Raw genomic sequence first — 16,438 nt, 5'->3', positions numbered from 1 at the left:
GACATGGGTCCATATTTCCTGACACAAATGCTTTATTCATTAGAGCAGCTGATGTTTGTCATATGGGATTCAAGCAGCCTGTCCTGCAGAGGAGGCTCCTGGGGCCCCACAGTCCACCCTGTCAAGGGCTTTCTGAGATGCCTGCCAAGTTCGAATCCTCTCTGGGCAGCAGCTGCGTGTCCAACTTTGGGAGAGGGGAGGTCCTGGCGCCAGCAGAGGGGCTCCTGGAGCTTGGGAGAGAGACAGCAGCTTGTGGAGGGCGGGTGATTGGCCGGTCAGCAGCAGAGCTCCGGGGCTGAGGTGGGGATGCCGCAGGCCAAGCGGGAGCATGCAGGCCGGCAGAGCAGGGACACAGAGGAGGCCGGGCGGCAGCAGCTTGGATGGCAGGAGGAGGTGGGCACACAGCAGGCGAGGCGGCACGCAGGGCGGCAGAGGAGGGACACAGAGGAGGCCGGGCGGCAGAAGCTGGGCTTGCAAGAGGAGGCGGGCACACAGCAGGTGGGGCGGCACACAGGACGGCAGAGGAGGGACACGGAAGAGGAGGGTCTGCAGCAGGATGAGGGGGCTGAGCAGGGGGAGGTCTCACAGCACACGGGCCTGCAGCAAACAGGTGTGCAGCAGACAGGCCTGCAGCAGACGGGCTCACAGCAGGCCTGCAGGCAGCAGGAGGAGGTGCAGCAGGAGGGCTGGCAGCTGGACTGCTGGCAACATGAGGAGGTTGAGCAGGGGGAGGCCTCACAGCAGACAGGCCTGCAGCAGACAGGTGTGCAGCAGACAGGTGTACAGCAGACAGGCCTGCAGCAGACGGGCCTGCAGCAGACAGGCTCACAGCAGACAGGTTCACAGCAGGCCTGCTGGCAGCGGGAGGAGGTGCAGCAGGAGGACTGGCAGCTGGACTGCTGGCCACACGAGGCTGGGCAGGAGCTGCTGCAGGCTGGCTGGCAGCAGGGGCTGGACTCACAACTCACTGGGGCGCAGAGGAGGGTCAGGCGGGGGGCTGAGGTGCAGCAGCTGGGGGCACAGCAGGGGGGCTCGCAGCAGCTCTCTGGACAGTCATCCACCTGCCAGGAGGAGCCGGTGCAGGAGTCACAGGATCCAGGCAGGCAGATCCGGCTGCTGTAGCTCAGGTCGCTGGAGCAAGCAGACAGGTTAGAGAAGGCCATGGTGGAGGTGGTACGGCTGGAGGAGGTGTAAGTGTGTGTGAGTGTGTGAGTGAAGTGCTGGGGAATGTCTGCTTTTATACCCGCCCTGGGTATGCGCGTGGCCCTGGTTGGAGGCTCCCACGCTCTCCCTTCCTTGTTGCTGTTTGGAGCTGACCCTCATTAGGGCTGCTGTGTTTTCTACAATTAGCTTTTACTCATTAAACATGTGAGTACGTTGCAAGAGTCTGTTTTCCCATCTGTTCTTTGTTTGGCTCCAGAAAACTTGTGGAGGATGCAAGACGCAAGTTTCTGCTGAATGCCTGTCAGGGTTCTTAAGTCACGTTCACGGAGGGAGGGGCTGAGCGTGAGACAAGTTCCCAGCCACTGCAGCCGCTCCCACTTCACGCCAGCCTCGACAGTGTGAGAATACATAGGGAAAGATGCCTAGCTTTACCGCAGCCCAAACTATACCTAAGAGCATTACTAAGAAGATAAGTTGCGAGCAAAATAGAAAACTTGATCAAAGAACACACACAACATATATCCACTGGGACCCGAGAGGTGTAAGCAAGAAACTCAGAGCTATAGACTGAATTACCACTCTTTCTGGATCAATCCATCCCTGATGTAACTTCAATCAGAACCCAAAAGAAATATTTTTGGCATATAAAGTGAAGATATTGAACTGCTAGTAAATATTTGCAATGTAAAATTTGAAAGTCTTTACAACTAAAGCAGGATATGATACAATAGAATCAAACACAAGCACACAGCTCATTCAAATTTCCAATCAACATTTGAAAAGCTACTGGATATCACTGATAATTAAAGTTTCTAAATTAAAACACAAATATCCCACCTGCAAGATCAGCCAAGATTTACAACACTGGTAACACCAAGTGCTGCACAGTCTGAGGTCCTCACTCTTCTTTAAAAATTAGTTAACTTTTCGCTGAGCTGGGTCTTTGTTGCTGCATGTAGGCTTTCCCTGGTTGTGGCAAACGGGGCTTACTCTTTGTTGCAGTGGGCAGGCTGCTCTTGGCAATGGCTTATCTTATTGAGGAGCACTGGCTTTAGGACATATGGGCTTTGGTAGTTGTGGCACGTGGGCTAGTCCCAGGCCAGGAATTAAATTTATGTTCTTTGCATTGGCAAGTGGATTGTTAACCACTGGATCACCAGGGAAGCTCTAGGGGCCTCCCTGTTAGAAATCCTTAACAGGTACGTTTTTTTTTATTACATGTAACAAATAATATAAAATTAACCATTTTAAAGTGTTTGATTCAGGGACATTTAGTACAGTCACAACACTGTACAACTATGACCACTATCTAGTCCTGGGACATTCCCAAAAGGAAATCTTGTAGTATTGGGTAGACCCTCCCCAGTCCCTGTCAAGCACCGCTCTGCTTTCTGTCTCTATGGCTTTGGCTGTTCTGCTCATTTCATGTAAAAGGAATCACACAATAGGTGGCCTTTTGTGTCTGACTCCAAGTTGGCATACATGTGGCATACATGTGTGCTTGATCCTTTTTTATGACAGGATAACATTCCTCATAGAAAGAGACAACATTTTATTTACCCATAAGTCGATGAACATTTGGGCCATTTATACCTCTTGGTTAAAAAATGCTTGCTCCTTGCAAGGGAAGCTATGACAAAGCTAGTGAAGTGAAGTCGCTCATTCGTGTCCAACTCTTCGCGACCCCATGGACTGTAGCCCACCAGGCTCCTCCATCCATGGGATTTTCCGGGGCAGAGTGCTGGAGTGACAAACCTAGACAATATATTAAACAGCAGAGACTTCACTTTGCTCATAAAGGTCTGTATAGTCATGTATGGATATGAGAGTTGGGCCATAAAGAAGGCTGAGTGCCAAAGAATTGATGCTTTTGAAATATGGTGTTGGAGAAGACTCTTGAGAGTCTCTTGGACTGAAAGGAGATCAAACTAGTCAATCCTAAAGGAAATCAACCCTGAATATACATTGGAAGGACTGAAGCTGAAGCTCCAATACTTGGGCCACCTGATATGAAGAGCTAACTCTTTGCAAAAGACCCTGATGCTAGGAAAGATTGAGGGCAGGAGGAGAAGGGGGCTACAGAGGATAAGAGGGTTGGATGACATTGTTGACTTAATGGACTTGAGTTTGAGCAGGCTCCAGGAGATGGTGATGGACAAGGGAACGCTGGGGTGCTGCAGTCCATGGGGTTGCAAAAAGTCAGACAGGACTGAGTGACTGAGCAACAACAATACAATTTTCTTAGAGTGAACAAGGTGTGATGAATATTTGTGTACAAGCTTTTGTTTGAATATCTCTTTTTATTAATAAGTCTTTGGGTGTATACCTAGAAGTAGATTTGATGGGTTATATGGCACACTTTTCAGGAACCGCTAGACTATTTTCCATAGCAGCTGTGCCATTTTACATTTCTACTGGCAATGTACAAGGATCCCAATTTCTTTACATGGGACTTATTTTCTATTCATTTATTTGTTTATTTTAAATTATAGCCACCCTAGTGGACGTGAAGTGGCATCTCCTTGTGTTTAACTTGCATTTCCCTAACGCCCAATGACATTGTCATTCCTTTCTCGTGCTTGTCTGTATATTTCCTTTGGGACGATGTCTATGGTAGCACTTTGTCCATTTTGAATTAGGTTGTTTGTCTTGTTGTCCAGTTATAGGCGTTCTTTATGTACTCTGACTACTAGGCCCTTGATCAGAATTATTTTTTGCAAATATTGCCCCTCATCTTGTGGGTTGTCTTTTCCCTCTCTTGACAGTGTCCTTTGATAGACTTTTAAAATGCTGATGAGATCTGATTTTTCTGCTTACCATGCACTGAATGCTGGGTTCGGCTGCTCCAGCAAACACAGCTCATGTGTTGTAGCAGCTGCAATTGGTGTAGCAGCTACTCATTGGTGGGTTTGCAGTAGTTCTTTGTCATTTCCCAGGATCCAGCTGGTTTTTGTAGACTAGTGAATGGAGATGTTATGGGGAACCACCCCCACATCCTTCAGGTCTTTAAAGCAGCACTAATTTCTGCCTCTGCTCCCAGGTTGCAGTGCTGGTTTTGAAGCACTCTCCTGACCTGGGGCACAGGGGAAGCAGCAGTTTCAGAGGCTTATCATTTTTAATATGAGAATTCCTTCCAAAGCTTGGAATGAATGTGGGGTTGTTTTAAACATCAGGGACTTCCATTCCAATTATACATCCAGAGACGTGAGAATGACCTCTGGGTTGGTCTGTGGGCCTGGTGGACCCTCTCTGAGCTGAATGTAGCCTGGACTTGAATAAAGATGTTCCTTCCCTCTGTCCTATGGACGCAGAGCCCATAATGATGTTCAGGACTGAACTCTGAGCTCAGCCATCCTTGAAATGTTGGGGTTCTTCTCTTCCCTCGTGTTGTTGCATGGGTGAATGCTGGGGGTGGGGGAAAAACTGGGATAATTCTTACTACATAAACATGTCTTGGGGCTTCCCAGGTGGCTCAGTGGTAAAGAATCTGCCTGCCAATGCAGGAGATGCAGGTTCAACCCCTGGGTTGGGAAGATCCCGTAGAGGAGGAAATGACAACGCACTCCAGTGTTCTTGCTTGGAGAATCCCGTGGACAGAGGAGCCCGGAGGGCTGCAGTCCATGGGGTTGCACAGAGCTGGACACAACGAGCGACTGAGCATTCATTCATGCACCTTTCTCTTGACTGCAGGGTTCTTCCGAGGTGGGAGCACTTTCAAGAAAATTGGCAAACACTGCAAATCACCATCTTTTTTTGGGAAGCTAGTTTCCATCACTCGTATGCTCTTCAAAATCTGTAAAACAAAATACCCAGCCCCCAAACCAACCCCCTAAAATAGCAGAAATCTAAGATGGTTGAATGGGAAGGGGAGGGAGTCACCCCAATAGAAAGCTTGATCCCCCTCCCGGCTCCTAGATCCGAGCCGGATCTAAGTGTTCCTCAGGCAGGAACACCTTGATCATGTCCAGAAGAACACCTTGATCAACTTACCAGTAGTTTAACAGCCAGTTTGTGACATTCCTGAGTAGTTAATGCTTGACTCTTGCCACTTAGTACGAGTCAGCTCCAGATGGCTCCAGTGAGGTTGCTGGCAGTAATCTGACTGGCTGTATATCACTTTCCCCGTGGAAATCTGTGTTTTGAGAACCACCTCCAATAACTCCCTGCAAGATTCACGCACAGAGGTCTGGTTTGCATCACAGTCCCCTCCACCTGTTTTTTTAATTCCCCTTATGGGTTAAAAGTTTATTAAGTTTTGGCTTATCTTTCCATTATTTTTTTCAAATGTGACCAAAAATCTGTGTTTGTTTATTCTCCTTTCTTACAAAAGCGGTGGCCTTATATATACCCTGGTCAGCACCTTACTTTTCCCTTCATCCGCATATCCTGGAGCCCACTCGAGAGCAGTGCACTGAGACCTCCTTCACTCCTTAGAGCCGCACAGCACTCATGTATGAATGCAGTGTAGTTAGCTGATGGACACTTATTTTTCTTCCTGTACTTTACTATTTTGAGTAACACTGCAGTGAACAGATTGTCACTGTTCAGTCGCTTAGTCGTGTCCTACTGTTTGCAACCCCATGGGCTGCTGCACGCCTGGCTTCCCTGTCCTTCTCTAGCTCTTGGAATTTGCTCAAATTCATGTCTGTTGTGTCGATATTGCCATCCAGTCATCTCATCCTCTGTCTCCCCTTTCTCGTCCTGCCCTCAATCTTTCCCGGCATCAGGGTCTCATGTACTAATTTTGCCAGTATATCTTTGGGATGCAATTCTAGATTTTAATGCTTACTGTTTATCACTGGATGGGGGTGGTGGTGCTCAATAGTGTCTGACTTTGTGACCCCATGGACTGTAGCCCGGCAAGCTCCTCTGTCCATCGAATTTCACAGGCAAGAATACTGGGGTGGGTCGCCATTTCCTACTCCAGGGGATCTTCCCAACTCAGGGATTGAAGCCATGTCTCTTGTGTCTCCTGCATTGGCAGGCGGACTCTTTACTCCTCAGCTGCCTGATCAACATGAAATTTTAGTAGAGCCTATCAAGTTCCCCTCTGTATTGGGTTGTTCCATTTTTGCACTCCTGTAAGTAGCGTGTGAGAATGTCTATTTTATACAGCTTCTCCAACTGCGTGTGTCATCAAGCTTTTTGTCATTCTGATAGCTAAGAAATAGAATCTCTTGCGGTTTTCAAAATATTTACCTTTCTTTTAATATGACTTTGAGAATCCTTTTGTATGTTCAAACCCATTTGCATTTCATTTTCTGTGAGTTGATGTCATTATCTCCAGCCCACTTCAAATATTGATGTGTTGGTCTTTTCCCCCCTGATTTTGGCAGCTCTTAAATATTAGCAAAATAGCACATTTTCTGTGGTACAAGTTCAGTTCAGTTCAGTCGCTCAGTCATGTCTGACTCTTTGCTACCCCATGGACTGCAGCACACCAGGCCTCCCTGTCCATCACCAACTCCCGGAACTTACTCAAACTCATGTCCGTTAAGTTGCTGATGCCATGCAACTATCTCATCCTCTGTCGTCCCTTTCTCCTCCTGCCTTCAATCTTTCCTAGCATCAGGGTGGTTTCCAGTGAGTCAGTTCTTCACATCTGGTGGTCAAAGTATTGGAGTTTCACAAGTTACATGTATTTTTTCCCTAACATTAAATTGTTTTTTTTTTTTTTTTGGCTACACGCAGGCTTCTTCTAGTTGTGGTGAGCAGAAGGCACTCTCTGGTTGTGATGCACAGGCTTCCCCTCGCTGTGGGTTCTCTTGTTGTGGAGCACAGGCTCTGGAGCATTCCAGCATCAGTAGCTGCCGCACCTGGGCTCAGTGGTTTCGGCTTGTGGGTTCTAGGCTCTCAGGCTTCAGCAGTTGTGGTGCATGGGCTTAGATGTTCTGAGGCATGTGGAATCTCCCCAGACCAGGGATTGAATCTGTGTCCCTTGCATTGCAGGCAGATTCTTAACACTGGCCCACCAGGAAGTCCCCTAACTAGCTTTTTGTCTTATACTCTCCTTATGGTATTATTTTTTATCTCTCTATCATCTATCTATCAATTATCTATCTATGTCTATTTTAATGTAGAACAAAGGGACACCTAAAGATAGTTGAAAAATTCAACAGCTCACTGATGGTTCTGTCCTTCTCATTTTAATTCAGGTTTCTTTACTGTGCAATCAAAGCCTTTTCTCAGCAGTAGCTTCAGCAAAAAAAAAAAAAAAAGGTGAAAAAAATAAGTAATTGACCAGTGAATATCCATGCATGAAGTGCTTTATTTAGAGTCAGAGAGCCTGTTTCTAGCTTCCAGAAGTGTCACCTTAGAGACCATGGTCATCTTCATCTGTACAAGGGGGTAATTAAGCCTGTTGGGCCAACACTACTGCACCTCTTGGGCTTGCTCAGAGCAGTCCTCACCTGCAGAGCTCCTTGCAGGACTGCTTGGGGGAGCTACTCTGCCACACATCTTAGCCTGCAGTGCCTGAGGATTTGGATCTCTTAGGTAGGTAGAATAGGGAAAAGGAGTCTAAAGTGGCGGTGGCTAAAAGACAAAGAAGGGAAAAGCCCGCGAAAATAGAACAAAGGAAGGTCGGAGGACCGGAGTGAGGACCTCAGGTAAAACAAACAACACTCCTGGCTGGCCCAGTTTACACAGGACAGGCCCAGGGGAAAAAACGTATCAAAGAGGAGCCAAAGCTAGCTCTCTCTCTCTCCCGCGCTGGGGCGCTCTTAGCGTCTTTGGATTGACTTGCCCTCACACCTCAAAGATGGATTCTCCTGCTATCTTCTAAATAAAATAGAGCTGTAACACTGAGCTGTGACACTGATTTGTCTAAGAGCTATAACATGGTCCATTCGCGACCTGAGAGCTATAACACAATCTATCCAAGACCTGAGAGCTGTGACACGCCGAGGGGGCTTTAATATCCATCGCTCCAAATCTTTGTTGTGACAAGACAAAGAACCGAGGAACATACACTCACGTGACAGGTCCATCCAGATGGACAGGTGAGCACCCAGCTTCCTTCTCCAAGATGGGATGTGCACTCAATGCCCTTGTGGGATCGGGCGAGGACTTCACCTTCTTCCAGTCCCAGATCTGGTGGTCCCAGCCCTTTACCAGGCTCTCCTGGGAGCACTTCCTGAGTACATAATGCATGCTCCTGGGGAATCTGCCTCACCTTCAGGGCTGCAACACGATGTGTGTGAAGAGCTCCGTGCACAAGTGAGCATCCTCAGCATCATACCTGACTGGTATGATGGCTCTGACTGGCTCCCTTGCCTCCCACCCTGACCCCCTCCCCACACCTAAGCTCTGAGGATTTTCCATGATGCCACTTCCTGGAGTTTCCTTGAAGCTAGAGTCTCACTCTTTGGGGCCCAGATAACTTCATCTTCTTTTCAAATCCTTCCCTGATATGACTCAGCACTAGCTGGCATTTCTCCCCTCTGAATTCCCACATTACCTATGCCAAAACACATAATTCATGGTTCATAATTACTGTCTCATCTCAGTTTTTAAATTTATTTCAGGTATATAAATCATAGCACACATCAAGTGAAGATAAATAACTACTATACTTCATTGACTAAATGCCAGACTTTTCTTCTTTCTTTATTTTTTAAATTATGAAATATGATAACACATTTACAGGAGACTTGGAAAATACAGAACAAAGTTATGTATAGTTTCACTATATATTACAATTATTTTTGTAAGTAGTTGAAGATTTTTGGTTGGAATTTCAATATCAAACTCTCAAAAATTAATAGAATGAATAGCCAGCAAAGTAGAAGGATATGATAGACCTGAAAAGCGCCATGAACCAATTCAAAGTAATTAAGATTTAAGTAATTTTCACACAACAGCAGGATACAAATTCTATTCAAGTTCTCATAGACTATAAATGAAGAAACACTAGAACATATCCAGGGACATTAAACAAGGTGCAAAAATTTCGTGGTCTAATTGTATTGGAAACATACAGAGTCATTTCTCTCATCACTATAGAATTATCTTAGAAATCAATATTAAAAAATATTTGAAACCAACCCACATATTTTCAAGTTCAAGGTGTCATTTACCAAGAGACAGCTTTGACTTAGCTGTTGAAAGTCAAGGCCAGTTTTAACATCTCTGAAATGGGGAGACATCTTCCAAATGATGGCATAGCAGAGTTTAGTTGGAAGCCACCGTTTCTGCTTAGACTCCATAAAATAATGGAGTATCTTCTACGGAAGATCTTGAGAAAAGACGGCCTAAGATGTGTGTATGTGTGTTGTTTAGTACTTTGTCCCAGATGGACCTAGTATGAACATCATCAAACAGCTTACAACATGAATTCTCTGAAAGCCTCCAGGTAAATGAAGATGCTTAAATTATTAGAGCATTACAGATCTCTTTTTGAGTTTCAAAAGCAAAAAAAACAACAACAAAGAATGCCCTTCTCATCAAAGCTGAATGATGTCTTTATTTCAAATAGGAGAGGAATGGCTCAATTGAACAAGCATTGAGCACCTACTGTATGCGAGCATTATGCCTAAAGCCAGAGATACAGATTAACAGCCTGACCCTGACTTCCCTGGGGTGTGCAGCCTGGTTGGCTGACCTGGACTGGGGTCAGGAACATAGTTTCTGCTGTTGGAGAGACAGAAGCCCCAGACTCTTTCCTCTATCTCTGGCCCCCAGATGCTATAACAGCAGTCAGGTTTGTCTGCAGAAGTAACAGAAACACAAATTCTATAGGTGACAAGTACCCAGGGTAGATGAGACGGCCCCACTGCTGAATCTGGGATGCCAGGGTGGGGGTGGGGAGGGAAGGACAGAGCAGGGAACCGGCTGAAGGACATCTTCCTCGGAAGCCCAAGAGTCCTGCCTTACAGAACCCATGGGGTTTGAATTCCTCTGCGCCACCAGCCCTCTGGGAAGCTGGGAGCAGCTCCTCCTGAAGGAGACAGTGGATGCTTCACCACTTGCCTCGTGACCTGTGTACTGCTGTGCAGTCAGCTCACAGAATGCAGACAGGTTGGGTCTGGCCCATGGCTGTGTATTTGCAGAGCAAAGGCAACAGAGTCACTGATTTCTCAGGAGTCTCAAAGCTACAGTTTTTCCGATAGCCATGTACAGATGTGAAAGCTGAACACAAAGAAGGCTGAACATCAAAGGACTGATGCTTTCAAACACTGGTGTTAGATAAGACTCTTGAGAATCTGTTGGAGTTCAAACCAGTCAATCCTAAAGGAAATCAACCCTGAATATTCATTGGAAGGATTGATGCTGAAGCTGAAACTCCAATACCTTGGCCACCTGGTGTGAAGAATCAACTCAGTGTGAAAGATCCTGATGCTGAGAAAGATTGAAAGCAGGAGGAGAAGGTAACAGAGGATGAGATGGTTGGATGGCATCACTGGCTTAATGGACAAGAGTTTGAGCAAACTCTGGGAGACAGTGAAGGACAGAGAAGCCTGGCATGCTGCAGTCCATCGGGTTGCAAACAGTCAGACACAACTGAGCAACAGAACAAAACAGGAGTCTCACCTGGCATGGAGGGCCAAGGCTTCACAGCCTGCCCTCAGGGGCCCTGAGCCTTGCATCAGGCAGCGCATCCTTTCCTGTGTGCAGGGTGGTACCTCAGCTGACTCAGCAGACTAATTCACATGGAATGTAAATATTTGGGTTCAGGATGCTGAGTTCATGCCAACGTCAGTGATACTTGGTGTGCAATCTTGTCAAACAGGAAGAAAACCAAAACACTTCTCTGATAAAAACGCTCTTGTGTGGAAATAGGAAAGAAGAAAGCAGGGAAAATCACTAGACCATTCAGGTATAACCTAAATCCAATCCCTTACGATTACACAATGGACATGACAAATAGATTCAAGGGATTGGATCTGACAGACAGAGTGCCTGAAGTACTATGGACAGAGGTTCGTGACATTGTACAGGAGACAGGGATCAAGACCAACCCCAAGAAAAAGAAATGTAAAAAGGAAAAATAGTTGTCTGAGGAGGCCTTACAAATAGCTGGGAAAAGAAAAGCTGTGAAAGGCGAAGGAGAAAAGGAAAGATATACTCATTTGAATGCAGAGTTCCAAAGAATAGCAAGGAGAGATAAGAAAGCCTTCCTCAGTGATCAATGCAGAGAAATAGGGGAAAACAACAGAATGGGAAAGACTAGAGATCTCTTCAAGAAAATTAGAGATACCAAGGGAATATTTCATGCAAAGATGGGCTCAATAAAGGACAGAAATGGTATGGACCTAACAGAAGCAGAAGATATTAAGAAGAGGTGGCAAGAATACACAGAAGAACTATACAAAAAAAGTCTTCATGACCCAGATAACCATGATGGTGTGATCACTCACCTAGAGCCAGACATCGTGGAATGTGAAGTCAAGGTGGCCTTAGGAAGCATCACTATGAATAAAGCTAGTGGAGGTGATAGAATTCCAGTTGAGCTATTTCAAATCCTAAAGTGCTGCACTCAATATGCCAGCAAATTTGGAAAACTCAGTAGTGGCCACAGGACTGGAAAAGGTCAGTTTTCATGCCAATCCCAAAAAAGGCAATGTCAATGTTCAAACTACTGCAGAATTGTACTCATTTCACATGCTAGCAAAGTAATGCTCAAAATTCTCCAAGTCAGGCTGCAGCAGTATGTGAACAATGAAGTTCCAGATGTTTAAGCTGGATTTAGAAAAGGCAGAAGAACCAGAGATCAAATTACCAACATCCGCTGGATCATGGAAAAAGCAAGAGAGTTCCAGGAAAACATCTATTTCTGCTTTCTTGACTATGCCAAAGCCTTTGACTGTGTGGATCACAACAAACTGGAAAATTCTTCAATAGATGGGAATACCAGACCACCTTCCCTGCCTGATAAATCTGTATGCAGGTCAGGAAGCAACAGTTAGAAGCAGACATGGAACAATGGACTAGTTACAAATCGGGAAAGGAATACGCCAAGGATGTATACTGTCATTCTACTTATTTAACGTATTTGCAGAGTACATCATGCAAAATGCTGGGCTGGATGAAGCACAAGCTGGAATCAAGATTGCCAGGAGAAATATCAATAACCTCAGATATGTAGACGACACCACCCTTACGGCAGAAACCGAAGAACTAAAGAGCCTCTTGATAAAAGTGAAAGAGGACAGTGAAAAAGTTGGCTTAAAACCCAACATTCAGAAAACTAAGATCATAGCATCTGGTCCTATCACTTCATGGCAAATAGATGTGTAAACAACAGAAACAGTGAAAGACTTTATTTTTTGGGCTCCCAAATCACTGCAGATGGTAACCGCAGCCATGAAATTAAAAGACGCTTACTCTCTAGAAGAAAAGCTATGACAAACCTCAGTTCAGTTCAGTCGCTCAGTCGTGTCCGACTCTTTGCGACCCCATGAATTGCAGCACGCCAGGCCTTCCTGTTCATCACCATCTCCCAGAGTTCACTCAGACTCACATCCATCGAGTCCGTGATGCCTTCCAGCCATCTCGTCCTATGTCGTCCCCTTCTCCTCCTGCCCCCAATCCCTCGCAGCATGAGAGTTTTTTCCAATGAGTCAACTCTTCTCATGAGGTGGCCAAAGTACTGGAGTTTCAGCTTTAGCATCATTCCTTCCAAAGAAATCCCAGGGCTGATCTCCTTCAAAATGGACTGGTTGGATCTCCTTGCAGTTCAAGGGACTCTCCAGAGTCTTCTCCAACACCACAGTTCAAAAGCATCAATTCTTCAGTGCTCAGCCTTCTTCACAGTCCAACTCTCACATCCATACATGACCACAGGAAAAACCATAGCCTTGACTAGACGGACCTTAGTCGGCAAAGTAATGTCTCTGCTTTTGAATATGCTATCTAGGTTGGTCATAACTTTTCTTCCAAGGAGTAAGCGTCTTTTAATTTCATGGCTGCAGTCACCATCTACAGTGATTCTGGAGCCCAAAATAATAAAGTCTGACAATGTTTCCACTGTTTCCCCATCTATTTCCCATGAAGTGATGGGACCGGATGCCATGATCTTCATTTTCTGAATGTTGAGCTTTAAGCCAACTTTTTCGCTCTCCTCTTTCACTTGCATCAAGAGGCTTTTTAGCTCCTCTTCACTTTCTGCCATAAGGGTAGTGTCATCTGCATATCTGAGATTATTGATATTTCTCCCGGCAATCTTGATTCCAGCTTGTGTATCTTCCAGTCCAGCATTTCTCATGATGTACTCTGCATATAAGTTAAACAAGCAGGGTGACAATATACAGCCTTGACGGACTCCTTTTCCTATTTGGAACCAGTCTGTTGCTCCATATCCAGTTCTAACTGTTGCTTCCCACAGGTTTCTCAAGAGGCAGGTCAGGTGGTCTGGTACTCCCATCTCTTTCAGAATTTTCCACAGTTTCTTGTGATCCACACAGTCAAAGGCTTTGGCATAGTCAATAAAGCAGAAATAGATGTTTTTCTGGAACTCTCTTGCTTTTTCCATGATCCAGTGGATGTTGGCAATTTGATCTCTGGTTCTTCTGCCTTTTCTAAAACCAGCTTGAACATCAGGGAGTTCAAACCTAGACATATTAAAAAGCAGAGACGTTACTTTGCCAACAAAGGTCCATCTAGTCAAAGCTGTGGTTTTTCCAGTAGTCATGTATGGATGTGAGAGTTGGACTATAAAGAAAGCTGAGTGCTAAAGAATTGATGCTTTTGAACTGTGGTGTTGGAGAAGACTCTTGAGAGTCCCTTGGACTGCAAGGAGATCCAACCACTCCATTCTAAAGGAGATCAGTCCTAGGTGTTCATTGGAAGGACTGATGCTGAAGCTGAAGCTCCAATACTTTGGCCACCTGATGCGAAGGGCCAACTCATTGGAAAAGACCCTAATGCTGGGAAAGATTAAAGGCAGGGGGAGAAGCGGATGACAGAAGATGAGACAGTTGGATGGCATCACCAGCTCGATGGACATGAGCTTGAGTAAGCTCTAGGAGTTGGTGATGGACAGGGAAGCCTGGTGTGCTGTAGTCCATGGGGTTGCAAAGAATCAGACACAACTGTTTGACTGAATTGAACTGAACTGATGTGGAAATACCTCCCAACCTATACCTCCAACAATACATGGTTATCTTACCAGTGTCAGAAAAGGTTTTCCAGTGAAATCTCTCTTTACCCTTTCCATCTCCTCTTACTGGCAATCTTGCCAGTCTTGGCCAGACATAGAGAAGGACAGGTTAGAAAGGAATTTAATTTATGCTAAAAACAAAAGAAAATAAATCAAAAGACAAAAACTGAGGTTCCCAAGAAACAGAGTTTTTGCCTTAGTATTGCCCGACTCATTAGCAGACCCCACAGGACTCCGTTACCACCCTAGGGTGTACAGTCACTGTGCAGGACTCTGGGACACCAGAACCTGGCCATACAGCTTCAGCCATGGACACTTGCCCAGGAAGCCTGTATGTGCTTGCCCCCTGTGTCTTTATGAGCAACAGTACACTTGTGACTGGCCAAAATGCCCTCCTGACTTCAGTCCAGACCAATTCTGATCGTATCACAAAGCCTCCCCTATAAACCCAGGTACATCCTAGGAACATTTAGCTACAGATAACAGATCCTCCAACTAATCCAGGTTTAATAATGTGTATGTCTCACATTATAAGAAATCACATGGTAGGCCCCATATTTAGGCAAGAAGCTCAACAACACCAGCAGGGACTCTAGTTCTTCTGTCTCTCTGCTCTACCACCATTAATACTGTCTTTCATCCCCAGATCATTGCTTCATGATAGCAAGACGGCTGCAGCAGCTCCAGACATTGCTCCTGTAGTTCAAGGAGGAGGAAAGAACAGGAGAAGGGAGGGTGGTCCCTGAGTCAGAGAAGGTAATGCTTTCTCAGAAGCACCAGCAGATTTCTGTCTATGCTTTGTTTGCTGGAAGTGTTACGTGGCCACCGGTAGCTTCAAGTGAGTCTGAAGAGGTCAGTACTTTTAGCTGGTCACGTTACCTGCCTGGGCATAATTGGGATCCTGTTGGTTAGGATGTGGGGAAATGGATATTGGGCTGGCAATGAACAGTGCCTGCCCAGTGGCTAAGTGAGGAGACTGGAATTTCCACCCAGTGGGGAGGTCTGTGCAATGAGAAGTAGTAAATTTTTTGTGAGGAGGGGCTGCACACACCACTGGGCCCTGTACGCTTTGTGTTTTGAAAATTTATAGGTCTTACTTCTAAAACTCTCATTCTTCAAGGACTGTTCAGAGAAGTTTAGTCTAAAAGAATTGACATGGGGCGTCCCTGGTGGTCCAGTGGTTAAGATTCTGAGCTTCCAAAGCAGGGGTCCAGGTTTGATCCCTGGTCAGGCAAAAGGAAAAAGGGGTGGGAGAGGATAAGATGGTCAGATAGCATCAACGACTCAATGGACATAGTCTGAGCAAACTCCAAGAGATAGAGAAGCCTGGCATCCTCAGTCCATGGGGTCACAAAGAGTCGGACCTGACTGAGCAACTGAACACACAGGGAATTCAGATTCCACATGCTGCATGGTCCGACAATGTCAGATGCTGGCGTATTTGGCAAAATGCGATTCCATCCAGGATGACTGGAGAATTCCCCATGCTGGGAACTGAGAGATAGGTGCAGGAGACTGAGCAAAAGGCAGAGGTGGGGTGTCTGCAGCGTGGCAGCTTCCCTGGATGCAGATGAGGGTCTCCGGGCTGGGCGGGGGTCCCCTGGGACCCCCCCCCCCGACTCCCAGGTCCCAACGCTTGACCCTGCTGTGTGCTGCTTTCAACCCAGGCACTCTGGCTTTGACCACAGTGGGGCGACCTCACCCCTCACCATGACCTCATTCTGGATACAGTCTCCCTGACCTACTTTTATCCCTGAAGTGTAAACTAGAATTCCAGTTGTTGAAAACTTACGACAAAAAGAGGCAACTCTTGACACCACCCTGGGGACTCGCATCAGCCATGGATGGCTGTGACATGGCCCGCCCTGCATGCTGGAGGAAACTGGGGCTCTCACTGATCCTGGCCACCCCGTGAGTCCCCAAGCCACACTGTCACATGCTCCCCTAGACAGGACCCACCTGTGGCAAGGGTCCCCCCAGGACTGTGGTCTGCAGGTGTGTGGTCATTGACCAGAGTGAGGCTACGCCTCGACCTCAGTCTCTGGAGGTAGCAGGGAAGCCGAGGTGTCGATAAGCTGAGTCACAGAACCCAGAATGGGAGATGAGTGACGGGATAAAGCACCCCGGAAGGATACACAGTTCATCTGTGTCTGCCTCGGATGAGCCTGGGTCCTC

The 16,438-nt window shown here is 46.3% G+C and overlaps 1 protein-coding gene across 1 annotated transcript; it reads right to left on the bottom strand.

Annotated features, from left to right (window-relative positions):
* Positions 1-253: 253 nt before the first annotated feature.
* On the bottom strand, positions 254-1,201 carry LOC138436026 (keratin-associated protein 10-8-like). Its single transcript, XM_069581474.1, has one exon. It carries the CDS (start codon positions 1,161-1,163, stop codon positions 276-278), a length of 888 nt encoding a protein of 295 aa, XP_069437575.1. The 5' UTR covers positions 1,164-1,201; the 3' UTR covers positions 254-275.
* Positions 1,202-16,438: the final 15,237 nt, after the last annotated feature.

Source organism: Ovis canadensis, chromosome 1 (assembly GCF_042477335.2).
Source record: "Ovis canadensis isolate MfBH-ARS-UI-01 breed Bighorn chromosome 1, ARS-UI_OviCan_v2, whole genome shotgun sequence".
NCBI classification, from domain to species: Eukaryota; Metazoa; Chordata; class Mammalia; order Artiodactyla; family Bovidae; genus Ovis; species Ovis canadensis.
The sequence above is the reverse complement of the archived record's forward strand: the minus strand, read 5'-3'. Positions and strand labels throughout refer to the sequence as shown.